The 27,067-nt window shown below is 38.1% G+C and overlaps 6 protein-coding genes across 9 annotated transcripts; 1 reads left to right on the forward strand and 5 right to left on the reverse strand.

The window, feature by feature from the left end:
* Nucleotides 1-401: 401 nt before the first annotated feature.
* On the forward strand, nucleotides 402-2,840 carry LOC111803562 (fructose-bisphosphate aldolase 6, cytosolic-like). Its single transcript, XM_023688032.1, has 3 exons — nucleotides 402-549; nucleotides 1,375-1,602; nucleotides 1,726-2,840. Exons 1-3 carry the CDS (start codon nucleotides 522-524, stop codon nucleotides 2,544-2,546), a joined length of 1,077 nt encoding a protein of 358 aa, XP_023543800.1. The 5' UTR covers nucleotides 402-521; the 3' UTR covers nucleotides 2,547-2,840.
* Nucleotides 2,841-3,236: 396 nt separating this feature from the next.
* Nucleotides 3,237-5,673, reverse strand: LOC111803561. 2 transcript variants are annotated; one of them, XM_023688030.1, is made up of 3 exons: nucleotides 4,651-5,673; nucleotides 3,920-4,103; nucleotides 3,237-3,806 (listed from the first exon to the last, which is right to left on the reverse strand). In XM_023688030.1, the coding sequence occupies exons 1-3, from the start codon at nucleotides 5,443-5,445 to the stop codon at nucleotides 3,280-3,282; spliced, it is 1,506 nt and encodes a 501-aa protein (XP_023543798.1). In that variant the 5' UTR covers nucleotides 5,446-5,673; the 3' UTR covers nucleotides 3,237-3,279. The 2 variants fall into 2 exon arrangements, with proteins under 2 accessions (XP_023543798.1, XP_023543797.1); XM_023688029.1 differs by having other exon boundaries at nucleotides 3,890-4,103.
* A 3,112-nt stretch (nucleotides 5,674-8,785) lies between these two features.
* Nucleotides 8,786-9,851, reverse strand: LOC111803564. The gene is made up of 4 exons (XM_023688035.1): nucleotides 9,512-9,851; nucleotides 9,203-9,316; nucleotides 9,025-9,105; nucleotides 8,786-8,939 (listed from the first exon to the last, which is right to left on the reverse strand). The coding sequence occupies exons 1-4, from the start codon at nucleotides 9,734-9,736 to the stop codon at nucleotides 8,862-8,864; spliced, it is 498 nt and encodes a 165-aa protein (XP_023543803.1). The 5' UTR covers nucleotides 9,737-9,851; the 3' UTR covers nucleotides 8,786-8,861.
* Nucleotides 9,852-10,635: 784 nt separating this feature from the next.
* Nucleotides 10,636-17,905, reverse strand: LOC111803555 (pleiotropic drug resistance protein 2-like). The gene is made up of 19 exons (XM_023688022.1): nucleotides 17,526-17,905; nucleotides 17,319-17,439; nucleotides 17,111-17,199; nucleotides 16,645-17,020; nucleotides 16,469-16,559; nucleotides 14,956-15,856; nucleotides 14,707-14,867; nucleotides 14,103-14,206; nucleotides 13,855-14,020; nucleotides 13,689-13,763; nucleotides 13,486-13,622; nucleotides 13,067-13,399; nucleotides 12,688-12,978; nucleotides 12,535-12,618; nucleotides 12,236-12,369; nucleotides 11,750-11,977; nucleotides 11,496-11,667; nucleotides 11,116-11,370; nucleotides 10,636-11,029 (listed from the first exon to the last, which is right to left on the reverse strand). The coding sequence occupies exons 1-19, from the start codon at nucleotides 17,903-17,905 to the stop codon at nucleotides 10,760-10,762; spliced, it is 4,368 nt and encodes a 1,455-aa protein (XP_023543790.1). The 3' UTR covers nucleotides 10,636-10,759.
* Nucleotides 17,906-20,217: 2,312 nt separating this feature from the next.
* Nucleotides 20,218-22,654, reverse strand: LOC111803557 (protein BUD31 homolog 1). 2 transcript variants are annotated; one of them, XM_023688026.1, is made up of 4 exons: nucleotides 22,419-22,646; nucleotides 21,991-22,089; nucleotides 21,724-21,911; nucleotides 20,218-20,719 (listed from the first exon to the last, which is right to left on the reverse strand). In XM_023688026.1, the coding sequence occupies exons 2-4, from the start codon at nucleotides 22,082-22,084 to the stop codon at nucleotides 20,564-20,566; spliced, it is 438 nt and encodes a 145-aa protein (XP_023543794.1). In that variant the 5' UTR covers nucleotides 22,085-22,089; nucleotides 22,419-22,646; the 3' UTR covers nucleotides 20,218-20,563. The 2 variants fall into 2 exon arrangements, with proteins under 2 accessions (XP_023543794.1, XP_023543793.1); XM_023688025.1 differs by having other exon boundaries at nucleotides 20,254-20,719; nucleotides 21,991-22,103; nucleotides 22,419-22,654.
* Nucleotides 22,655-22,921: 267 nt separating this feature from the next.
* On the reverse strand, nucleotides 22,922-26,801 carry LOC111803556 (serine/threonine-protein kinase D6PKL1-like). Of its 2 annotated transcripts, none has more exons than XM_023688023.1 (3): nucleotides 26,573-26,801; nucleotides 24,150-26,015; nucleotides 22,922-23,915 (listed from the first exon to the last, which is right to left on the reverse strand). In XM_023688023.1, the coding sequence occupies exons 2-3, from the start codon at nucleotides 25,886-25,888 to the stop codon at nucleotides 23,069-23,071; spliced, it is 2,586 nt and encodes an 861-aa protein (XP_023543791.1). In that variant the 5' UTR covers nucleotides 25,889-26,015; nucleotides 26,573-26,801; the 3' UTR covers nucleotides 22,922-23,068. The 2 variants fall into 2 exon arrangements, with proteins under 2 accessions (XP_023543791.1, XP_023543792.1); XM_023688024.1 differs by lacking the exon at nucleotides 26,573-26,801 and adding an exon at nucleotides 26,135-26,555.
* Between the last annotated feature and the right edge of the window lie 266 nt (nucleotides 26,802-27,067).

Genomic DNA, 27,067 nt, shown 5'->3' on the forward strand with positions numbered 1-27,067 from the left:
GGGAAGGTTTCCACACCCTTATAAAGGGTGGTTCGTTTGTTCTCCTCTCCAACCAAGTGGGACATCACATTATTAATTTAAAATTTTAATTAATAACGTCTTAAATGGGTAAAAAACAGTAGAAAAGAGCCCTTTTTTTTATTATTATTATTGTATAGTAATTTAAAGTGGATTTTTTTTAAAAAAAAAAATATATATATATATATACACACATACATATTTTGGTGAAGGAAAAGGGATCCACAAACCAAAGGGTCAAAACCAACAACTTATCGACAAAACCATTACAGCCGCTTTCCGTATAGCACACGGTTCCAGTGAAGGGCAAAAGGGTAAAATCAAAAAATGGTCCGTTGGTGGAAATGTCACGTGCAAATGATGAAAAGTCCATGTGGATGCACATTTCTTGATCTTTCCGCCCCGCCTTAAAACCCCTAACCCTAACCCTTCCTTGTTTTCATCGATTTATTTTGCCTTTTCACAAAGCTTCAATCTTTCACTTCTACTTTTACGTATCCAAGATGTCTTGCTACAGAGGCAAATACGCTGGTAATGGATTCCTTCCTCATCTTTTTCCTCTGTTTTCTTTTCATGCATTTCATCTTTAGTTCAGATCTTGCGTTGGATGCTTCATTTACTTACTCTGTTCCGATCTCCAATTTTCTGTTTTTTTTTTTTTTTTTTTTTTTTTTTTTTTTTTTTTTTTTTTTTTNTGATCCATCTGTTTTGCCTTTCATTTCGTGTTCTCATGCCACTTAACGCAATATTTCACTTCAATGAGAGTTGAAGCTTATGTGAATTGCCTGTATGGCACGAGATTCAGATGTTTATATGTTTTCTCGTTCAAATTCGTTGTAGCTAGTGCTCCTCTTTCTCTCTAGTTTACTTGGATGGTTCTAACTGCTGGTGAGTAGATCGATAGGGTAGCAGTTCAGATCTGTGTGTTCGGGGGTTTTCCTCCGTTAGATACGTAATAAGAGCATGGAAGAGGATACCCTTTTCTCACTCTTTCCGAAAAAGTATACCCAAAAAGACTGAACTTTGCTCTGAATGAAGTTGGTCGCCGAGTACCACTGGCGTCTAGATTCAGATCTTACGAATAGTGTTTGATGTCATGATTTTAGTTGATGTTTTTTTCTACCCGGCATCCTTGCTTTGGAAAATGTGTGTACTTTGATATTGGTAATTGTAGTTGTGTATGTACCTTTGATTTATGAGACCATATTGTTGAATTTAGTTTTTACCTGTAGACAAAAGTTTATTGGGCATTCTGATGCTATTGACATTTCTGTACTTTTCTTGAGTATTTCTCTGAATTTACATTTATCCATTCTGCTGTTGTTCATTATTTCTGTATTTTCTTTCACCTTGCAGACGAGCTTATTGCCAATGCTGCCTACATTGGAACTCCTGGAAAGGGTATTCTTGCTGCTGATGAATCAACTGGCACAATTGGAAAGCGTTTTGCCAGTATCAATGTCGAGAATGTTGAAACAAACAGACGTGCTCTTCGTGAACTCCTTTTCACTGCTCCTAATGCTCTCCAATACCTCAGCGGAGTCATTCTCTTTGAAGAAACTCTCTACCAGAAGACCTCTGCAGGTATTCTAACTAATCACTTGGTCTTTGGTCTTTTTTACCATTTTGAATCGCACTTTTTGAATCTTATGAACAGACAAAATTGATGGTTCTAACTATTTCTTTCCCTTCTGTTCCTTTGTGTAGGTAAGCCTTTCGTTGATGTTTTGAAGGAAGGTGGTGTACTCCCAGGTATTAAGGTTGACAAGGGCACTGTTGAACTTGCTGGAACCAACGGCGAAACCACAACCCAGGGTCTTGACGGCCTTGCCCAACGTTGCCAGAAGTATTATGAAGCTGGTGCTCGTTTTGCTAAATGGCGTGCTGTGCTCAAGATTGGTGCCAACGAACCTTCACAGTTGGCTATCAATGAAAATGCCAACGGATTGGCCAGATATGCTATCATATGCCAGGAGAACGGTCTTGTACCCATTGTAGAGCCTGAGATCTTGGTTGATGGTTCTCATGACATCAACAAGTGCGCTGATGTAACTGAACGTGTCCTTGCTGCATGCTACAAGGCTTTAAATGACCACCATGTTCTCCTTGAAGGAACCTTGTTGAAGCCCAACATGGTTACCCCTGGATCTCAATCTGCAAAGGTTGCACCTGAAGTTGTTGCAGAGTACACCGTGCGTGCCCTACAGCGTACAGTTCCTGCTGCAGTCCCTGCTGTGGTGTTCTTGTCTGGTGGACAGAGCGAAGAGGAGGCCACCGTCAACCTTAACGCCATGAACAAACTCAAGGGTAAGAAGCCATGGTCTCTTTCCTTCTCCTTTGGACGAGCCCTGCAGCAGAGTACTCTGAAGGCATGGTCCGGAAAGGAAGAGAACATCCCCAAAGCTCAGGCTGCTTTACTAGTAAGGTGCAAGGCCAACTCTGAAGCTACTCTTGGAACTTACAAGGGTGATGCCAAGATCAGCGAGGGTGCCTCGGAGAGCCTCCACGTTGACAACTACAGCTATTGATTAGTTTTGGGAGTGCTCTTGTTTTTAGACCCAAAAAGAGATAAGCTGCGGCATTTTGTATTTGGATTCTCAGGCTTCATATATGGCTCTCTTTCTAATCCCACCGCTAACATCAGGTTACGCCAGACGTTGGTAATAATAAGCTTGAGGAGAGTGTTTGCATGTGAGGTTTTTGCAAGTCTATTTTGTTAACATTTCAGTTGAAGAACCGAATATTTCGTGTTTTCTGTTGTAATTTTGATGTTTGTCATCGGTTAATAACAACATTCGTGATGGGAGTTTTGTGTTAGAGAATTTTTAGTCTGAGTCAATTTTGTTTATGCTCTCAGAGATTTTCTTATATTGTATATCATAACCTTACCGCACCAACAGAATCACCATCAAACCCCATTGTAGCTGCAGCTGCCCCTATCGCCGCCGTACAAGACGCTGCTGCAGCCTGATTGCCATGTGCCGCAGTGTAAACTAGTACTGGTAGCGAAGACGCCGAGTTAGGAAGGTCAGCGTCGGGGCCTTTGAGAGCCAACCAGCGGCCATTAATCTCGGACACCCATTAGCCGGAGCTCCGGCAGTGGACACATAGGTAAACGAGGAGTGTTTGGTGCTGAAGTAGACCAATAGCGAGCAGTTTGTGGTTTCAGATTGATTGACCAAATGAATTAATATTTTGTTTAAGAAAGCATAGAGAAAGATTGAATAGAAATTTGTTGTATTTCCCAAAACTTTAGCCATTTCAACAAGTAAGTTCAACAGCCAATTCCTCCACCAACAGGCTAAAGATTGCAACCTCCAAATCAGTGGCTGCCTCTCCTCTCTGCGCCTGGTTTTTCTTCCACTCATCAACCTCCTTCCTCAAATCTTCTTCCACCATCATGTCAATCGTGTTGAATTTCACCTCTTTCCACATCTCCAACCTCTTGCAAACCCTTTGTATCACATCCTCTCTTGTCTCATCGTCTCTTCGATCTGCCTCTTCTTCGGAAACGAGATCGGTCACGAGTTTCCTCATGTCTCGAGGGAGAAACCATTTGGATTTACACAAGTTTGCATTGTCCGCAACCTCTTTCACAAACAATTCAATCTCGTTTTCATTATACAATTGAGCTGACCCATCGTAGTACTCGCATTCTTCGTTATTGAAGTAATCGTGATCATTTTCGTCTAGTTCTTCCTCTAGCATTACTTTCTCAAGCTCAATCGGGTCCAAGTCCGCAAGTTTCTCGAATCTACGAAGCTTGTTTAGTAGTTGCTGCTTTGTTCCTAACATAGATGTAAAAATGGTGATCAGAAATTGATAAACTGCAAATCATAGACTATCAAATGGACTTACGATGGCTACTTACTTTGCACAGATGCATAGCTGCATTCCAAACCGTAATTTTCTTCTTCTTCTTCCCCGTTCCCGTCTCCGTCCCTCTCCCTGTCGCCATGCCCTTCGTCGTAGCTGTAATCAAAAGGAGCGTCCAATACAGACACAGGACTACATTGCTCCTTATCTTCTTCATCTTGTTCTTCCTGAATTTTTTTCAAACTTTCTGCACTGTTCACTATTTCGTCCTGTACAAACATTCAAACGAAATTAAAAAATCAGGATGATGGATATCAACATAACATCAAATCTAGATTCTCTACTTAATTTCCTTTCCTTCACTAAGTTTGAACCATGAACAGAAACTTAAAATGAGCCTAATTTTAAGCATCCAAATGAAGTTTCAAGGATTAGTGATTGAATATCATCCATTGAAACTAATGAACTTGAGGTTAATCAGTTTTTGATCAGATAAAAGTTCAAAAGAATTGGTCAGAAACTTGTACTGCAAAAAGTTACTGTATTCTAAAAAGGAAAGCAGTAAGGCAATACTGCAATACAAGAGCAAAAAAGAAAGTGGTTTTTGTCTGTTTTAACCAAATAGTTTCCCACTCAGATAGTAAAAAAGAGAAAACGATCTTGATTGCAGAGATATGCTCAAAAGTACTATCAACAACACTCAGAGCATTTAATGTCAAAGTTCAAAATTTTCACGCTTACCCCTCTCCTGAAATGGAAACGGAATTCCTAAAAACAGAGTAAATTTTCAAATTTGAGATGATGGTTATGACAAACCTCTTTGTAACGGTGACAAGGAGAGGCCGCCGGCGATGGAAAATCCGGCGTCCGGCAGCCGAACGAGGGGCTTCGTTGAAGAACAAATCGAAATGGGCTTTCACAGTAATCTTCCCCAAAATAAGCAACAGACGTCTCCTCTGAATCCTCGGATTGGCTACTACATGAAGTTCCCAAATCCATTGATCTTCCTTCTTCGTTGGTTTCCGACCAGAAGCCATAGCTAGACCTTCCATTGTGGGAACTCGTCTCGCCCTGCACTATGTGCCTTGGAACAGAGCTTTTTCTTTGCCCAAACGACGCCAACTCCGCTCCACCACCACAATCTCCAGTTTCACGGTTGGCGTTCCGATTTCGAAGAGTTAATCGCTTCAACACTGACCCAAATCGCGCAAACCCCTGATTCTTAATCTGGGTTTTTTTAGCCTTCATAGACGATTTCTGTTTATGAATCTTGAGAGCAGCTTCCAGAAGCAAAGCAGCCGTTCTAGCAGGAATATGGAGGAAAATAGCATTAGGGCTCTTGCAGGGGCTATGTCTCGCCGGAGAACGAAACTGAAAAAGCGGAGATTTCCTGAAATCCGGCGAAGGCTGGAAGGACGTAAAACACGCATTTTTGCAGAAATTTCCAGGAAAAATTGAATTCGTCGAAATGGGTTTCCGTTTTTTAACTTGCAAATCGGTTTTAGACGAAATCCTTTTGAGATTACCCCGTTTCTCAGCAATGTAGGTGTTCAAATGAAAGGGCTCTTGATCCTCTTCCAGCAACTGGTGCAAATTCTTGAGAGACATCATGGATGAATCAAACAGAGCCCAATCGAAGCCAAGAAGCGCAGAGATTGAAACGATTGGGTTTCCCGATGGAAATGAAATTGATAGGCGTGAAAAGGGAGTGAATGGAGGAGAAAACGGAGACGATGAAGAAGATTTAAGCAAAGGAGGGAGAGAAGTGGAAAAAACAAAAGAGGGAGAGAGAAATTTATGTCAAAAATGAAATAAAGAATTGCAGAGTTGCAAACCAAATGAAATACAGAGTGATTAGAAGAAAAGCAGAAGAATTATATATATATATATATATATACACACACATATATATATATATGTATGTATATAATGTTATGTTATGTAATAAAGATTGGAAATTAAGAGACCAGAAAGTACAGCACGTAATAAACATAATGTAAGGCGCAGTGTTTGTCTCAGCTAAATTACAAAACATTTTTGTGTTTTTTAATGGGAAATTGCATCCCTCCTTCCTTCTTTCCTCCTCTTCTCCAAAAACAAATTTTGGGTCAACATTACATCAATGTTTTAAAAAAGAATATATTTTTTTGAGAACGTGTTCAAAATTTAGTTAAGAGTTCAAATATTTTCTCGAGAAAAGTGAATGTAATGGTTAAAATACTTATAAGAAAATTAAGAACGAAGGTGGGTTGCATAAAGTAAGAGGTGTAGAGACGAAGGACCGTTAACATGAAGGAATGGACCATTAAAAGTGTACGATGCTTGACATAAGACAAATATGACCAAAATATTTTCTAGAATTCTTCTATTCACAAATCTACCCTGAAATCTTCGAATGACATTAGAGATGTTCATGGAATAGACGGGATATGGATTGAATATATATATATATATATATATTCTCATGGGTAAAAAGGGTTCCTACTCCCTCTTACATTCCCGGTCTAAACAGGAAATTTCTTTTCTATTTGAAGTTGGACTCTAGATGATCGTATTTCCATTAATTTCTTATTTACTTTTAGCATTAATTTTAAAAATTGGTTTTGAAGTTGAATTCAATAATTGATTGATGATTTTTTTGATAAGTAATATAAGAAATAACATTGATTGATTGCAAATTTGATACAAATAATGGTAATATTGTGTGACTTTTTAATTCAACTTCTCATAAATACGAACATAATATCTCTATCCAAATATTAATTTTATTATTTAAAATTAGATGAAAATGAAATAATGTATTAAATATTAAATATAAAAGCAATTGAAATTGAAATTGAATGGGTTTAGGGAAATGGTAAAATAAAAAATAAAATAAATAAATAATAAAATAAATAAAAAAGGCAACTTTTTATAGGAAACGAAGACGCGTGCCTGTGTGTCCAGAGTCCTTTCACGTTTCTGCTTTTTTTTTTTTTTTTTTTTTTTTTTTTTTTTTTTTTTTNTAAAATCTATTTCCAATCCCACTACTCCTCTTTCACCTTTAATTCAAATTTTCCTTCTCTATATATTATTTTTCTCTCAGTCTTCTAATAATAATAATAATAATAATAATAATATATTTTTTTAATTTTTCATAAAATATATTGAAATAATAAGATTTTGTGGGGGCCGCCATATTTTTTTTCACTTTTGTCGCCACTTGGACAATATAACCCTCTCTCTCTTTTTTATTTATTTATTTATTTATTTATTTAAAGTAATTAATACTCCTTTTTACTTCACACTAATTGTTTTATGATTTTAAGAAATATTAGTCCCATTTAGGTTTATAAAATTATTTTAACAAATTTAATGCGCACGAGGAGTGGGTGATATCATAAGGGTTGTTTGGAGAAAAGCTTGGAGATTTATAATTGGTTTCTTTTCTAGATTACATTTCTATTAATACCTAGGTTTTATGGGAAAATATATCATTTGGTATTCGTGTGTTCTTTTTGTCGACTCAACTACCCCTTTCCATTCTCAATAATTATTGCAACTATGCCCTTTATGAAATCCACTTTTGTTTTTGTGTTTAACCTAATTAACACATTCTCAATCTGTTTTAGTCAAATACTACGTCTTCTAAATGAGAGTGATCTTAAAGATACGTTGGTTAAAAAATACTAAGAATTTATAATTATATGTATGTGAATGAGGTGAATTTGGTGACTTAACATAGCCAACTAGGCATGTAGAGAATCAATTTTAGGTAAGTTATTAACAAAATTTACAAAATAATTGGAACAAAATGCAGACCCGATGAAGTTTGAGTGACAATAATATTTAATATTGGGTGGAAAAATGAAAGTGGGAAGCCGGAAAAGGACAAAAAAGAGAGCACCGTCAAGGGGTGCGCCGAAGCCATGTCGTTTAGCGAGAATCCAGTGATTGAAGTCCACGTGGAAGATTGAAACGCCGCATCCTGGTTTCAGAGACGGTCGGATATTTGTCCCCCTCTCCGCCCTTTCTACTTCCCACCTCTCTCTCTCTCTCTCTCTCTCTCTCTCTCTCTCTAACATAGGATTCTATACCGGTCTATGAACCGAACCGAACCGAACCAAGCCAAACGTGGGTCGGGTTGGAGATCTACATGGCATGGTATTTTCTTATACAAAAGAAAAAAAAATACATTAAAAGAAAAGGAAGAACAAAAAACAAAGTAGGATATGCAATGGGGACGGGGAGAGGGTTCTCATCACCTAGTCGTCGACAAATCTAAATCAAAATCTAAATCTAAATCAAAGAGGATATGGGAAATATATGGTTTTTTATTTTTTTGTTGGAATTAAAGTGAATGAAGAAAGCATGATGAAATTATTTTTAGTTATGGGACAAAATTATATTCCTTCCTTATGGGACCCCGATGCTCTTTGTCGCCTCCCATTTCTTCTTCTTTTTCATTTATTTTCCAAACTGTTTCTCAAAATTCTTACCTCAAAACAGAATCTTAACAAAAACCACTTTAATTATAGGAGACATGTCCTCCCAAACCGCCACCCACCTTCCCTTATAATATATTTCCCCTATCCCTATAACAAACAAATGGTACCACCACCTAACGACGCCACCGCAGCTTTTAGGGCTTGGCCCAATCTAATATTTATTCACTGGCTTCCTTCTCAGACCTTGGCCCAATCTAGTACCTATTGGGTTCCTTCTCAGACCTTGGCCCAATCTAAACGAGAGGCTAGGCCCAGTCTACTATTTAGTGGGGCGACCCCAATTTTCAAACCCATTTGAAGAAACAAATAAGGTATAGGAAATGAAAAGATTATATATATATATATATATATATATATATATATATATATATATATATAGTATGGTTAAAAGCAATACATACATACATATATATGTGAGCCACCCTAAATGAAATAAAAAGAGAAACAAATCACTCAAACAGACATAAACAAATTAAAAGTTTAAGAATGAAGAAAACTAACAAAAACAGAAACAGAGGAATTAATTTTAGGGGAATTGAATTAGGAAGTGTTGTTATCCACATGCTTACTCAGTTCTTCCAACCTCTTCAGCCTCACCCTTTCACTTTCACCAACCATCTACAAATAACACCGAATTAAGTAATCTAAATGAGTAATTAATTAAATAAAAGAATAAGAACTGAAGAAGAAAGCTACTACTAACCTCCATTAGTTTTGATATACACTGTACTTTCTCGTTGTTCTTTTCATTGAAAGCATCGAGGGCATCTTTGTACTCTTTCTCCTGCTTCCACCAAACAATTCCAACCATTTTTCTTTTTATTTTTATTTTTTTATAGAACTATAATTTATAGATACGAAAGTAGAGCCATGGAACTCACCTTCTTTTGGCATATTTGTCCAAGAGGCTTTAATTCCTTGTTTAGCGTATCAATTCTCTTACGGATTTGTCCAATTTCCTTCCTCGTTGGATCTCCATCTATGCCTTCAAGTTCCTGTTCATCATTCCACATTTAATCCAAAATTTCTAAATAAATTAAAATCAAACTCTCACACAATCAGAATTCCAACACAAATTGCAGTTGCAGAGATGAAATAAAAAAGGAAAACGAAAGAGTTAGGGTTTAGGTTTTAGGTTTTAGGTTTTAGGTTTTAGGCCTTAGGGAGGAGGGAGGAAAGAGATGAACAACCTCTCGAATGGAGGCCAAACGCCTTGATTCTTCCTCGACTCGGCCGAGTCGAGCTTGAAGTTTTTGCTGAAGTTCAGTCCTCATCCGCTCAATCTCCTCCTCCTTTTCCCTAAAAGCCGAAAGCGCCGATTTGGACATCTCTTCATCTTCTTTGCTACTGAAACTCAAATTTCCAGAATTCTGCAACATTACTTGAAGCTGCTGCGGATTCTGCTCGTTCTGCATCTCTTGATTTTTCCTTTTTCCCTCCAGAGGATGCGCTTCCGTTCTTGCTCGTATGAATGAATGAATGAATGAATGAATTCCCTCTCCTTTCCTCCCCTTTCCTTTCTTACGCCGCTGCTTTTCTTTACTTTTATTTTTTTCTTTTGCTTTTACAATAGATCTTCAAATTCTGACCCTTGGATTATCCACGGGAGAACAGACTTTTTAGTAAACAAAAAAAAAAAAAAAAAAAAAAAAAAAAATTANAAAAAAAAAAAAACAAAACAAAATTATATCTGTATTTAATTAATTGATTTTTGAATTTTGGGGATCGGTCATATCATATCCAAATTACAGCTCAATTTCATTTGCTTCGTTGTTGCGGTCCTAAGTTTGCGTTATTTTAATTATTAATCCATAGGACCACTTATTTATTTATTTATGTCATGTATCAATTTTTTTAAATATTTATAATATAATGAGAAATTAAAATATGGAATTTTAGTTAGGGTGGTGTAACCGTCAGCTCGAGTAGCAGCGCCGCCACTTGTTACGCAAACCCCACGGCGGTTGTCGGCAGGTGGCGCCACTTTTGTGCGGCGGACGATAATGAGTCAAAAACGACAGGACAGGATCGACTTTTCACCTTTATCCATGTTAATAGTTTATTTATGGTCTCAACCCAATCATTTCCCATTTACTTTTCTTTATATCTATTTTTTATTCTCTCTTATTTCTTTTATTGCTTTATTCCTTTCTTTATTTTAGTTCTTAATTAATCTCTCATTTTTTGCTTTTCCTTTTTTTAATATTAATTTCTAATACGAATGGCGGGCAAATCGGTAATCTTCTTTAAAATCTCTCCATCACATTCAAATTTAAAAGTTTAGAGATTTATTAGACAGTTTCTAAAGTTTATATACGGGAACCCGTAATTATGGGTAAAAATAATATAAAGAATAGAGAGGAAACTCATTGGGTTTCCCCCAATTCAGATTACAGACAAGTTTTACAGTTTAGTAATGGAAAAAAACATAACAAAAATCATCTCTTTTGGAAGTTGAGGAACTTCATGCTGTAAGCAAACACAAAGAAGTAGATGAACACCCAACCAAAGTGCGCCAAAGCAATGTAAGGGAGAAAGTCATATTCATATCCAAATGTGTCTTTCAGGAAGGCTTTCACTGGGATCTCCCCTCTCCCTGCTACCCGGAGATTACCTTCTTTGTTACCTACTTGGGATGTCACTAACCCATTGATCGTCCAAGCGATTGGAGATAGCCAGTAATACCATCTCCACCAGATTGGGATTTGCTGCATTTCATATCAGAATCAATGGAAAAGGAATCAATGGAGCTGAATTCTTGGTGGGTATCAATGAAATATGCAAGTTCACTTACTGTTCTTGGAACCATGAATCCGGAGAATAAGTTCCAGAAGCTGAGGAAGAAGGACATGGCTATGGCTGCTATTTGGGGGCCTGGCGTTAGTGCAACAATCATCATCCCGTACATTGTGAAGTAGACGAAGCACATCAAGATGAAGTAGTAGAACCATAGGAAGTTTGTTGCCTTCCACTCGAATCCCATCATGGAGAACAGGAGTAGAGAGTAAATTATTGTTTGAATTGCGTTGTAGATTGCTTCTATGGACACCTGCACAACAAGGGAGTTCCACATTGTCAGCTTAAATGGTTAACCGCTCACGTCTACGTCAGCTTCACGGTTTCCACACCCTTGTAAGGAATGCTTCGTGAGATATGAACAGAGTTGTTTGTTACCTGAGAGAATGCATAGGGGAGTGGAGAGTACATGCCAGCAGCTCTTTCACGGTAGAAAACTGTTCTCTCTATGGTTATCACTGGCTGTACTGCAGCGGCATTACTAGCTCCCAAGAAGAGAATAGCAGCATACATAGCACCCAAGAAGTTTCTCAGATCCTGTTCTTCATCACTGTTGAATTGAGCAATAAATGTGAATGAAACTTGTTGAAGTTCAATAAAAACAAAATGTGAGGATGGGTTTTGATCAATACGTTTTTTCTCCTTTGTTCCAGAAGATAAGCCCAAACATAAGTCCAATAATGGTTGTCATGAAGAACCGCACCGCGTTGTATCGAGGGTTCCTCCAGTATGACCGATACCATTTCCAGAAACAAGCTTTGTACTGAACATTGAATGACTGAGAATACTTGGTTGGGAAGTGCAGGTCTTGAGATCCGGGAGCTGGTGTACTCAGTTCTTGGATAAGTTCTTGGTTTCTCCTGAAAAATATATAGAAACTTATGAGACTCCAGTTATGAATCACGACTCTTTACAATGGTATGATATTGTCCACTTTGAGCATAAGCTCTCGTAGTTTTGCTTTGAGTTTTCCCGAAAGGCCTCGTACCAGTGGAAATGTATTCCTTACTTATAAACTCATGATCATTCCTTAAATTAGTCAACGTGGGACTCCCTCCCAACAATCCTCAACAACTCCTAGGAGACGAATCAAAGAATTGAGATAAAAGTGAACGTACTGATAAAGCGCAGAGTTGGCATAAATTTCTGCAAAATCCACATCAAGTTGAGTCTCAACAGATGAAGCTGTGACATCAAGCATCCATGTAGCAGGATTGTAGCCATCTTTAATCTTTGGAACCCCTGGAACACTCTGTTGCAGTTCAAAGGAGCGTTAGTAAAAGTATATGCAACGGCCCAAGCACACGTTTTTAAAACGCGTCTTGTTAGGGAGAGGTCTTCACACCCTTATAAAGGGGGTGTTTCGTTCTCCTCCCCAACTGATGTGGGATCTCTTAGTTGACTAATAAGTTCTTACTTCAAAATACTCGACGAGCCTGTGAGAATGGTGACCAAGAGATCCAGCATAAATGACTTGTCCACCTCGTTTCATCAACAGCAGCTGTTTCAAGATCAAAATATAAGCTCATTTCACTTTTGAAAAGAAATAAAGCTCATATCAATGTCATACCTCATCAAAAGATTCAAAAATATCAATGCTGGGCTGGTGAATTGTGCAGACCACAGTTCTTCCAGTATCGACAGTGTTTCGCACCGTCCGCATGACAATGGCTGCAGCTCTAGCATCAAGACCAGATGTTGGTTCATCCATGAAGATGATAGATGGATTAGCCACCAGCTCTACAGCTATAGTTAACCTCTTCCTTTGTTCTGTTGAAAGACCATCTATCCCAGGAAGTCCAACTAAAGCATCTCTCAGAGAGTTAAGTTCCACCAGTTCCATAACTTCTTCCACAAACATCTACAACAAACACAGACAGAAATTTAAGGATAACAAACTTCAGGCACATCAAACTGTTTTGTTCTCCAAAAATTCAGGCAAATGAAACCTTTCTGGTAGCTGTGTTGACACTTGAAGGAAGGCGGAGCCATGCTGAATAGAGCACTGATTCGTAGACAGTAAGATGTGGTGAATGAATATCATTTTGTTCACAGTAACCTGACACACGAGCAAATGTTTCTTGATTCTTAGCATATCCAGATATATTAATGCTTCCTTCAATGTATCCTCCTGTCTTTCTTCCAGCTAAGACGTCCATTAGAGTGGTCTTTCCAGCCCCACTGACACCTACGAGTGCTGTCAAGACACCAGGTCTGAAAGCTCCACTGACATCCCGCAGTAATTGAAGGCGGTCCTCATCAATCCCTTGACTCTTCATTTCCTGAAGAATTTGAACAAGAGAGCCATCCATTAGCTTTGTAAACTCCATTAACTTTCAAAAGAAAGCCGTAAGAACGAGTAACTTACAGCAGGCATATCCACATAGTAATTGACATGGTTAAATGCAAGGGAAAGCGGCTGAAAGGGCAAAACCATTCCTTTCTTTGCTGGACTATTTGAATTATTCGCCACATTTGAAGACTTTGTAGGTTGTGTTTGAGTACCTGTAATTAACCACACATTCAGACAAGACCATCCCAGAAAACAGGGATTGAGCTCAAGTTTCTTACCTCTGGATGCAGAATATGGATTTTTCTTGTTGTTATTTGCGTCATCAGCAATGGCAGCTCTTGAATCGCCCAAAGCTGAATTTGGTTTGTCAGATAGGTCAGTAACAGCAAAAAAGAAGAGATTTCATGGAAAATTCTTGAATGGAAACCAGAAGATTTGGCTTACGGTTGAGGAACGTCAATGAAATGATGAAGAGTAGGTTGAAAAGAAGAGAGAACCCAAAGAGTGCAGCAACACAAACCCAATACATTTTATTAGTATCATAAAAGTCTCTTGAACCAAGGAGAATCTTCCCAACTGTAGTTCCATTTAATCTGGGATCTGTTGGAGGCTGCATCAAGCCAATACAGGTTTAGTTTTGGAAACTAATGACTTGTTTGTGACGTTTGATTATGATTTTATGAACATCATACCTGATTCCATCTGTCGTCTAGAAATTCATTAATGACAATTGCATTTTGTCCATACATCATAGGAGACGAGTAGTAACCCCATATGATCCATGGCTCTATGTCACCTGCAAATATCAAAGATATGTAAGTACTACTAATATCCAACCTTGGAAGAAGCTCAGACTTCATTGGAATCCGCACGGTCGTATTCACGTAGAGATTGTGGCTTGTGGGTTAGGTTTGAAGTGTAACGGCCCAAGCCCACCGCTAGCAGAGCTTTCTCTTTCGAGCTTCCCCTCAAGGTTTTTAAAATGCATCAGCTAATGAGAGGTTTCATTCTCCTCCCCAATCGAGGTGGGATCTCACAATCCACCCTCTTCGGGGCCCAGCGTCTTCGCTAACACATCGCCTGGTGTCTGGCTCTATACCATTTGTAATGGCTCAAGCCCACCACTACTAGATATTGTCTTCTTTAAGTTTTTCCTTGTGAGTTTCCCCTCAAGGTTTTTAAAACGCGTATGCTAAGAAGAGGTTTCCACATCCTTATAAAGAATGTTTCGTTCTCCTCCTCAACTAATATGGGATCTCGAAATAGTTAAGAGGCAAGAGGGTTTAATCTACTTACTTCTGGCAATGATGAAGCCACCTAATACAAAGACCATTAGTAGAGTGAAACTTCCCATAGTGCTTGCAATAACTTGTACTCTCCCAGCTGCAGCAATGAACCGAAAGAGGGAGAGAGCCATCTGATGGATTCCAAAGTAGGCTAAGAGTTGCCGGAAAAACCTAACAAAAGGAAGCTCTTTTAGTGTTGGTAAAAGTTGGACATTTCTCCAATTCAAACATTGAATGTCAGATGGTCGGTTCAACATACCTGCTAGCAGCCGGAGCAAACCCAATTGTGTAGTAAGTAAGGCAAATCCAAATGCCTGATTCCATCAATGATAAAGGAATTCTGAGTACCCAAATTGGCAACCCAAAAGCCCAAGCAGGAAAGAACAAAGAATCCCTTTGCTTATAGAAGACAGGCAGCCTGACGATGGTCAAGGCTAGTTCTGCCATTCCATTAAACATCATATTGATTAAGCTAAAGAACAGTGCTCCAAAGAACTTTCCACCTCCTTCCACAGTGCCCACTTTCATTTCTGTCCTGAAGAACACCGTCATTGTAATTAAAGACATGATTGTTATCTGAACTGTCTTGAACACATAGATGAATGAGTTACGCTTCATCAAAAGCCACTCCCTTGAAAAACAAGCCTTGAAGAGTTGCCAATTGGACAAGCCATACTTTTGGGTGACCAATGCAGCTGGATGAGTGTTCCTTTTGTCAAAAGGAACACTAAGTTCTGTGTTCAAACGTTGTCCAATGTGAAACTTTTTGAATCCTTGTATAAATTCAGGAACGGAAGTGTATCTGTATGGTTGGCTCTTTCTAAACCAGTATTGTTCTTGGTCCTTTTTGGATGTGACTTCTTGCAGGAAGTCAGCTACTCCTTTCCTTTCTGGGCATTTGAAACCCATGAATTCAAAGAACTCAAGAACGTTGTCTCGTGGGCCTTGGTATACAATCTCACCCTCTGATATTAGAATAACATCATCAAAAAGCTCAAAGGTTTCTGGAGCTGGCTGTAGCAGAGAAATGATCATTGTTACATCCATTATGTGAACCATTTGCCTCATGAATTTGCATATCTGAAAAGTTGTGGAGCTGTCTAACCCAGTTGAGATTTCATCCATAAACAATGCCTTTGCTGGTCCAACCAACATCTCCCCTGCCAAATTTCAAACAAGAACTATGAATAAAAACACAATCCCAACCAAAACTGACTCAGTGTAACAGCCAAGCCCAACTCCACCACCGTCAGTAGATATTATCCTTTTTAGACTTTCTCTTTTGGGCTTGATACGCGCGAGAGGTTTCCACATCCTTACAAAGAATGTTTCGTTCTCCTCCCCAACTTATGTGGGATCTCTCAATCCACCCCTCTTGGGGCCAGTGTCCTCGCTGGCACACTGCTTGGTGTCTGGCTCTGATACCATTTGTAACACTCTAAGTCCATAGCAGATATTGTCCTCTGATACCATTTTAAAACGCATAGGTTAGGAAAAGGTTTTCACACTCTTATAAAGAACGAGTTTTGTTCTCATGTCCAACCGATGTGGGATCTTACAATCCACCCCCCTTTGAGGCCAGCATCCTCGCTGACACACTACTCCGTGTTTGGCTTTGATACCATTTGTAACTGCCTAAGTCCACCACTAGCAGATATTGTCCTCTTCGGACTTTCCCTTCTAGACTTTCACTCAAGGTTTTAAAACGCGTCGGCTAGGGAGAGGTTTCCACACCAATGTTACGTGTGACCCATCAAAATGGAGGAACATACCAGTAGTGACACGCTTTCTTTGTCCCCCAGAAATGCCCCTCCTCATCTCATTCCCAACAATGATATCAGCACAAATATCCAAACCCATTATCTGCAACAGATGATTCAGCTTCAGCCAAAACGAAAAAACAAAAACACAAACTAAGAACTGAAGGAAGGAAGGAAAGAAACAAAACCTTGAGAACATAGTCAGTGAACAAGTTGGTTCTCTGCCCTGAAACTGAAATGGCTTTCATGAACGCATCAATTTCAGGGTCGGGTTTGATTCCAGCTTCTTTTTCTCTCCTCGAAAGCTCTTCCAACATTTCATACCTAGTTCCAACCCCTTGGCATCTCCCTGAGAAATCAAACGTCTCCCTCACTGTCATTTCCCAGTTATGAAGATCGTGTTGGCTGATATACGCAGAAGTCCTCTGAGGAACAAACTCCTTAAACTCGTGGCCACAATACGTGATTCTTCCATCTTCCTTCACGTTATTTTCCAGTTTCCCTGCAAGTGCTCGCAGCAATGTCGTCTTCCCAGAACTTGGAGGACCCAGAAGAAGAGTCATCCTACATTTTTACATCGATTTCACCAAATGGGTATCACCTAAACTTCATAAATTATCATGTCCCAAATGAAATAATATTAAACTCACTCACCTGGAGGGCTTCACCACGCCACTAATATCCTTCAGAATCTGGATTTTCCTCTTGTTGGGTGGGGTCAACCGAACCAAACCAAGCACACTCTGTCAATTTAAATCAAATATATTAAAAAAAAATTGTTTTTTTTTTTTCCTTTTTTTTTTGATACCCTTCAACCCAATACTTAATTAAATTTCGAAATTTAAAAATAAAATGAAATTACCTCAGCTATATTGAGAAAAACATTGGGCAAAGTGGGGTGCGCTCTGCTGCCGACGTGCAGTTCACCTTCCACCGATAAATGCTCGAACCGGACTTCGATCTTCGGCATCTCAATCCCCACCCTTCAACAAATTCAACACAAAATCAGCTTTTGACCCAAACCCATTACTCAAAATTAAATTTTGATCCTGTTTATATGAAAACTCACCTATCCGTACGATCTCTGAGCCTTCTCAAGAACTTTTCATTGTCTTCTTCGATGATTTTGAGCATACTCTCCATTAATTGCTGTTTCTCCTGCATTCCGATCTTTGTTACGTCCACCTCATCGTGAACTACGCGTCCGTTATCCAGCACGTGCTTCAGCATCCCTTTTCGGAGGCGGTCATACGTCGGAAGACGTTCTATCGCCGCCCATTTCAGCTCCTCTTCATCTTCCTGCCGTCCGCTTCGAGTGAACACGTCGGACGGTGCTTGCCATGCTTCTCTGATGCTCGCCGTCGCCCAGCTTCTCTGACTCGTCGACGCCCAACTCCGTCGACTCATAGATCTCGCTAGATCATCAGCCACCATCTGAGCGGCTGCCATAACTATTCAACTGATTCGATCACGCTCTGTATTCTATACGATTAAAACAGAGGATTTCCTTCTACAAGAGTTGATATGGAAGAAAGATTCGGGCAATCAGACGGCGTCAACGGGGAATTAACGTCAGCAACTGCGAGGGGATTGTTGTTGCTGCTGTCGTTGCCGGCGCCGCCGCCATTAATGGTGCAGGGGAAGAGGAATTGTTTGGAAATGGAGGTATGAATTTGGATTGTGGTGAAATGGGGCGGAAGTTTTAAAGAGGGAACTCCGGCAATGAAGAAGGAGAGAGAGAGAGAGAGATGGGAGAGGATTAAAGTAATGATGAAGTTGACCGGAACTCCGGGAGGAAGAAGATGATTATACGAAGCAATCTGTATATATATATAATATATATATACACACAGAGAGACAGAGAAAACAGGGCGGACGGTCATGCCGATTAATTATTTTATTTATTATTCGATTCATAAATTAAATTAATAAATTCTTCAACTTCTAGATACATAAATTTAAATAGTAATTATATTTTCATCATTGAATTCACATAATTTTATTTTAGTCTATGCTTTATTTTTAATGTTTTGAGATTATAAATATCGAGACTATAATTTTAATATTTATGTTTTTTTTTTTTTTTTGTGAAATTAAGAATATTTGAATACGTGTGTTTAAAAAGAATGTGGCGTATGAATATGACTAATTGGGTAGGCAACTTTATTGGGTTCATATATTATATTGATTAAATTATTAGCTTTGTGAATCACATTATTGATTTGATGAATGTGTTGAATAAACCCACGTACTATTTAATCTTCCTCAATTGTTAAACGGTTCTATTTTAGACAGATAATCCTAGTAGAAAAAGTTAGTTAATTATGATTAGTATAGTTTAGTCAATCATTCGTAACAATAATAATAATAATAATTTATTCACCAATTTGGTCCCTTAGTTGGATTATTTATTTTTTAATCATTATAATATTTTTTTTCTTTGAATAATTCATGTCTTCCTATTTTAATTAGTAATTATAAGAGGTTTTATTACCTCAATGTATCTCGACTAGTTAAAATATATATATATATATATATATATATATTAATCAAGAGATTATAGACTCGAAATTTTAGACTCACCTCTGCCAGAAAAATGAAAAAAATTGAATTTTTAATAATAATAAATAAAAAAGACAGTAGCATCCTATAATTTTTAGTCTGACTTTTTAGAATTAAAAAAAAAAAAAAAGATCTAGAATATAAGCCAACCTATTCAAATATTGGGAAGCAATCTTTGATTATATTATTATTTATTTATATTTAAATTAAAAATTATGGTCGAAAAAAATATTAATTATAACACCTTCTAGAAGGGGACAAATCAATTAAACTGTAAAAGTTTTACATAGACCAAGCCATAAGCTAGCTCTTCCACATTATGAGCTCAATCAATTAATTATATTTTTGGTAAATTAACACTTTTGAAAATTTAATTTTATAAAAGATATCTTAGTATAACCGATAATTTATTTCATTACGAGCATCAAGCAATTAATTCTATTTTTAGAAAATTAACCCTTTTGAGAATTTAATTTTATAAAAGATATTTTAATATAACGGATAATTTAATTTGATAGCCTAAACTCAACTTTTAGGTAGTAATATATTAATTTTTTTTTAAATAAAAACAATAATTACGATAAATTAAATAAATTTTTTTAAAAATGTGGAGTATTTTAAAGGGTGTAACCAAGTCAAACATTGGAACTAAAGATTCTTTAAGGCATATTAAAATATGGTGATTGTCGAACATTTCAAACTTTGACTTATTAAATAATTATTAATTTGGCAAATTCTATGATCACAGCAATATAATATCATTAAGAAATCAAAATAGATTAACGTGTGATCAGGGCTATTTATTTATTTATTTTTTAATTATCAGAACCACAGACTGTAACAGTATTGAATTTTTGTATTATTTTAAAAAATATATATTTTTTATTTGTAATAATTTTAAAATCAATTTAACATTACTTAGAAATGACAAATGTGTGATGTAGTATTTTATTTAAATACCGCCAATTTGAATATAATACTTATTTAAATGACAGAGAAGAAAATACCATTTCAATCAAATTACAACCATACCCTTAATCGATTAATGATCTCTACCAAAATTTAAATCTTTAATCTTAGACAAATATCTTAATTACTTTAATTAATAAATTTAAATATTCAATCTAGACAAATGTGTACGATAATATATAAATGAATGGTAGTATGTTCGTGCTCTCTAAGTGAATGCATTTTAAAAGTATATAATAGACTACTACTTGGTCGCATTGTACTCATCCATGCAAACAAATAAACATTTTATGTTTCTAAAAACACAAGTGTTATGGAGTGAATATTGTCGAGCTCATGGGTCTAGCTCAACCTGACCCACAAACCCAAGAAGACGAAGGGAATTTCTTGTCGGTTCACAAGGTCAGGCTGAGAAATAAAACCGTATTTAGTTGGATACTAGTTGTTGAGGATCGTTGAAAGGAGTTCCACAAAGTGCAAATGTTACAATTAGAGTTCTTACCGAAGTACAACTCAAGGGTATGAACATTGGGTCGAGGTTGATATCGTCACAGAGACACAAACTAAGAGAAGATATCAATCTCCACTAGCGCAGCCCCTGCAACCACAATGCACACACTCAATGACCTTCTCCTCCCTCAGGTGCTTGGGAACCCGGCACACGCATGTTGTCGCAAAGTTGTGATCTCGGGGTTGTATGCATCTTAGACAGCACAAACGTTCATAACCAGGCTGCACAACAGAAGAAGTTAAGTAAGACATGACTGAACACTAAAAGGAATAGAATGAGGTGCAAGCTTACAAGCTACAACATTTCAGACTACGGATATCAGTCCACTCAAAATCATAGGATTTCATCCCAACCCTTCTGTTTCAAAGGGCACCTAGGTACATTGCTGTGTGCCTTACTTTTATCTGTAATGTGTACTTGCCTCTATTTGTCTCAACTAATGAAGAAAGGGCCCAGGTTTTTCAAAATTCTGCCTAGGATGCCTATTTCTTTAGAACTCATACAACCTATAGATCAAATCCTGTTCAAATAAGGTCGTGGCATTGGCTAGGATGCCTATTTCATTAAAAGAAAAAAAAAAAAAGAGAACCCCCATTTCTTACACTTTTCAGCGTCTCGTACTTCACTATATTATTTTTTCTTATACCCGGTTGGAGAAGAGAACAAAACATTCTTTATGAGGATATAGACACCTCTCCCTAGCAGACGCGTTTTAAACATCTTGAGGGGAAACTCGAAAGAAAAAGCCCAAAGAGGACAATATCTGCTAACGGTGGACTTGAGATGTTACACTTTTAAAAGGACTTGTCTAACTTGCAACACTTCTTCCCAGAACTTAGGCTTAAGGTTACTTCAAACTCACTTTTCTATAGCCACTTAACTAGCAAAATATTCTGTGCTAATCCCTATATGTGACATCTTTTTAATAAAGAAACCAACCAATTTCACCCCTAACCTATGTAAGCCAAAACTATTAAGCAAACGAGCAAAATGCATATCATGTCAAGCTTAAAAATTCACTGATCTATGAAAAATTAATGATATGGATGAAACGATTTCGTCGTGCAGAGGAGGTTCGACACAAAAATAGATTGTTTGGAGGTCAAAGACCAAGAAAGAATAAGCAGAAAATACATGGAGTCACATTTGAATCTTCACATTGAAAGGGTCACAGAACAACAACTACTACTTGGAACCAGATAACATAGGAGAGGCAAAAACAAACCTTCTTCCATTTTGCAATTAAGTTACGATCTGCATAGCCTTGATCCAAACAGAATTCAAATAATTCCTTAGATATTTCCTTCCTTCGATGATAGAGGTCAAAGACATAGCGGCTTTTCTGATGCGCTATTTTGAATATAGGCCACAGCGTCTCACATTTTCTCTTACCATCATGTGTGTCATTCTCGGCTGCAATCATCAAAAGAGTAAGCCAACATCAGAGTCATAAACCCCAGTGAGGAGAGTTGGTAACAAATTGAAGACAGACCTTCTCTCATCTTAGCTTGCAATTCTCGGAGAGTTGGTTCAATTAGCTCCCATCCCTCAGGATACTTGACACGGTTCGTCTTAATCTTGGGCATTTTTTCTGCAAATTTGGAACTAAAACACGACAATCAAGTTTAAAATCCTTCCAAATGGAACTCGTTAAACCAACAAGACATGCACAGAAGCTAGTTGAGTTACAGATATATCAAATGTACTAAGATTGAAACCGCAATAGAACTTTTAATCGGACTCCCATATTGTTACAGGATAGTATAATGCCCAGCTTATACTTAACTCAAACTCCTTTTTCGTTTTAATTCTATTTCTATATAGTTCATCCACATTATCGAACAAAATCCCCAAAAAGCCAAAAACTCAGAAACCCCAAGGCAAAGGGGCTGAACCAAACAGAAGAAGAAAGGGAGTTACCTGGAAAATTTCCTCGTATGTGGGTGATCGAAGACTCGGTAAGGCAGGATCCGGAAGAATTTGAGAAAGATCAAATGGACAAGAGCGGATCGGAGCGCAGATCAAAGGAGAAAACGTTTAAATCGAGGGAAAGAAAAGAAAATTTTGAAATCGAAGCAAAGCTAGGGCAAAGTTGATGAGATTATGAGAGGAAGGTTCGAGAACGCTGGAGGCGGCGGTTCAACTGAACTAGAGATATTTTTATTTTTATTCCGAATAACTCATTTAATATATTTTTTTAATTTGAAAAAAAAATTAATTCTAAATTTTTTATTAGTCGAATTGCTAGCAAATAATTATTTAGCGAAGTACAATAACTAATAATAGCACAAAAATGAATAATTTAAATAATTTTGTAAATTAAGCTGAGCGACCCTCCACATTCTGAGTTCGATCCATCCATGAAGCTTAATATATATATATATATATCTCACCCTAAGTTGGCATAAGATTTCCTGTATTCAGAGGCTACCAAAAGGATATGTTGATACATAATATTGAACTCAAGAGACCTTTGATGAAGCCATGAAAATGGTAAGCATTGATACAAATATTCTCGACCAAATTTACATCATACGCTACAATATTAATTACAGCAAGGTCGGCGAGTTCTAAAACAGTTCGAACTCGAGGTGTTCTCCAGTGGACTTGCTTTCCAAATACCTGAACTTGTTTTGTTGAGTAATCATGCTTGTAATGTCCATATCACATAAGTCAGGAAGTTCTGGAGGGATTGCACAACGGATCAATGCCCAGTTTAGACCCTCGAAGAATGGGTGCTGTTTGATTTCTGCAGCCCCTTTCTCTGTCCCGAATCGATTTTCGGGTTCTTTTATCAACAGTCCTCGGATAAGATCTCTTGCTTGGAAACTAACGATCGGGCTGTCGGGAAAACTGAGGCTCTGAATGATTACATTGGTTAATGTTTCTTCATTGTTTGAACCCTTGAATGGGGTTCTACCATATAGAAGCTCATATAGAAAAACACCAAACGTCCACCAATCGACTGCAGCTCCATGACCCTCTCCTTTAATGATCTCGGGAGCCAAATATTCGTGAGTGCCAACGAAGGAATTTGATCGTGCATCGGTCGGTTCGGCAATGAGCTGGGGCAATGACCTGAACTGTGTTGTGAGGTCAGGTTTTGACTTCCTTGCTTTGGCTGTAGCAGGTAAGAACCTGGGGCTGAAGCATGGGACTTGACATGATGGTCCAATGCAAAATGGCTCAACACAACTAGAATCTCTACCTGGAACTGAGGTTTTCACCAAGTCTGCATTGAAGGATGATGACTTCAGGAGCGTTGGACTGACCGTGCACCTAAGCGACAGGTCAAAGTCGGTAAGCATTATGTGACCATCTTCCCTGACAAGAATGTTCTCGGGTTTTAAATCTCGATAAATAACGCCAAGCATGTGCAAGTACTCCAAAGCAAGGAGGACCTCAGCAACATAAAATCTGCAAAATGGTATAGACAAGCGGTTTTAGCCAAATTCTGTGACCGATCGTCAATGCAACGAATATACATTCCAGATTTGCGACGAAAATTATAGTAATACGCATACAAGTACAGAATAAGTATACACGAGCAGCATTTGCCTCAAATTTGTATATTTTTCGTGTGATTTTTGAGCCTATTTAATGTCAGCAAACAAGGTGCAGAAGGTGAAATCAAATATCATATAACCTTACCTTGCTGCGGGTTCAGGAAAAACTCTGCTTAGCTGCTTCTGCCTAAGAACATGAAGATCTCCTCCAGGACAATACTCCATGACGAGACATGATAAATTATCAGAAGTAAATTGAACATAAAGTGTTGGAAGGAAGGGATGATCTAGCATTCTAAGTATTTCTCTCTCAGTTTGCGCTCTCGGCATTTTCTTCCGTCTTGCTAGAAACTCATTGTCCATGACCTTGATGGCAAATAAGCAACTAGTGCCAGTTAGCTCAGCTAGATACACGGTTCCGATGTCACCACAACCAAGCTTCTTTAAAAGATTGAAATGCCGCAAGCTGAGGACCCCATGCTCCAATTGTGCATGGCGTATGGCTTCCCACCTAACATCTTTCGACATATGAGGTCTGTTACCATTACTGGATCCACGACCATTGCTGTCATCACTTATAATACTCGTCGTACTGCTACTGTAATCACCTTGACTACTTTTTGAGCTTTGAGAAAATTCGCCCTTATCCCGTGCCCTTGTATTTCTTTTTACTCTAACATCAGAAGCCTTGCCATCCCCGTAGATGCCTGATTTGCTAACGCCTGATTTTGAATTCGTCATGCTTACACCAGTGCCAAGACCACTAAACTGGGATGCAGAGCCCTTCATTGAGTCTTTAGCTGCACCATTCAATGCACAGTGGCATCGCGCACATATCAACTTCCTATTACTAGGATCCGTATCATCATTGACTGCATTGTATGTGCTTGAACTACATGTTGGAGAACTCAAATCCTGTTTGACTTTCTTCTTAGCCAGCCCCTTGTTCCTAATAACGGGTTTAACCGAACGGGAGGCACTTCTAGATAACTTGGTAACCTTATTGCCACTACCCAACTTAGACGAAGATGCAGTTTGCATCCTACCTTTTCGTCCTGCCTTGGACAATGCCGCTTTATCTGCTACCCTGCTTCCAGCAAGAATTTTCTTCTCCTTCTCTAAAACCTTGCCAATAGTGCAGGAAGATAACGATGGTGGGGTAACGGACTCCTCTTCCTTCTCCAGCTCTGCCCTTAATGTTTGAGATCCAACTTTCCTTGACGACGTGGTATTGACGTTTTGTTCCACAGTAACAACCTCGCTATAATTTTTCGTTTTGGCAACAGGCAACTGAAAGGGACGAGCACTTTCAACCGGAGATTTAACAGCAGATGCCTGGACATGCTCAAGTCTCTTCTCGAAGTTCAATTTCTTTTCCTCTGGAACCAGAGATATTTCAACCACGCTTGAAGAAGAGCCTGACTCAGTAGCTTCAACCATAACTGAATTGTACAATGTCTTGATCCGCCCAGCTTCGGAGATTCTTGAAGAGCTAGACAATTTTGATGCTCTCTTCATAGCAGCCATTTCAGACGCTTTTGAAACACATAGTTCCCTAAGTGCTTGCTTCAGACTACCAGAATCGGAAGTACCAATACCTGGTGAGCGAGGTATGCCAACAGTGATCGGCTTCTTTAGTGTACTTTTTCTCAGTGCATTTACCTCTACTTGCGAATGACCTAAGCTCTTGGATGCATTTTTAATACTAATTGACTCAAAAATCTGATTGATATCATCCTCTAGAGATCCTTTGAATCCAATTTTCAATGCAGAAAGTTTTCGATCTTTATTTGATAAGAAATCTGAATGATGAGATCCTACCTTACTTTGAACAGGTTTGATTTCTTCCCTTGCTTCAACAATTTCACAAGTACCAGTTCCCATTACTAACTCCACTCGCTATACGAAAGCCCTTAGATAATGAGTCTCACACTCTTGACCTGTTCTTTGCATCACTAGAACATTGATTATCCGCTCTTCCACTCGCCATAAGCTGCGACATTCAGGCCATCTAATCATCACAGAAACATCAAGATACGAATTAAGAGGAGACATAAAGAGATAAGAAACAACGGAAGTACAATTAACTGTTGACTGGGTAATGATTAGCATCCATTATTTCCATTATACCATTTGCCCCAATAGTCACTTGCATCGTCCAAGAAATGGTCGAAGACGCATTCATAAAACAGCTCAAGATTTAGAAACATCAATGAATCCAGCAACAGAAGACGAAAATATTAATCGCTTTCAAAAACGGATGGATCGAATAAACCACAAACCCACCACTCCAACTTCAAACAACCAAAATCCCATCTCAGATTCTACAGCAATACGTTAAATGACATTGTAGAGTGATAAAAACGAACAGAATTAACATAACAACAAAAGGACAGCAGGAAAATGGGATTTGACAAAAACAGCGAAAAAGAAACAGAAACCTCAGCATCCAAGAGCGAGAGCTCAAAAACATAGCTGGAATAGCAAAATCCAGAAAGAACTCCAGAAGAAATCAAAATCAAAAGAAAAAAAAAAAGGAGGAAGAGTGAGATCAGAGACGGCATTTACCTGAGGCGAAGTGAATTGAAAGGGCGCACGCAATGGAGCCCAGTGATAGGATTGTGAAGAATGCAAAGGAGACGAACGCATAAACACTTGGGAAAACCTAGTTTGGGGTCCGGAGCGGTGGGCGGAGAGAAGAAGGGAGAAACGGAGGTCTAGAGAGAGAAAGAGAGAGTAAAATAGTATCTTTCTGTTCAGAATTCTGAGACTGCCTCTGAGTACTTAGGAGAGATAAGGCCCCGCTTTGGCACCTTATGAGCACTGCCCACTGGGTTTAATGCAACACACAAATATAATAAATTAATAATAATATTATCTTTTTAAAAATACTTTAAAATAATAATTTACAATTAAAATCTCAAATTTTCATTTTTTTTTTAAATTATTGTGAGATATATAAATATATGGACATATATTGAATAAGGGAATGAAGCATAGGATCCAATTTGAAAAATGATAAAATTAGAAGTAAGATGACAAGGAGGAGACAATTCACATTTT

This window comes from Cucurbita pepo, chromosome LG10, assembly GCF_002806865.2.
Source record: "Cucurbita pepo subsp. pepo cultivar mu-cu-16 chromosome LG10, ASM280686v2, whole genome shotgun sequence".
Lineage (NCBI taxonomy): Eukaryota > Viridiplantae > Streptophyta > Magnoliopsida > Cucurbitales > Cucurbitaceae > Cucurbita > Cucurbita pepo.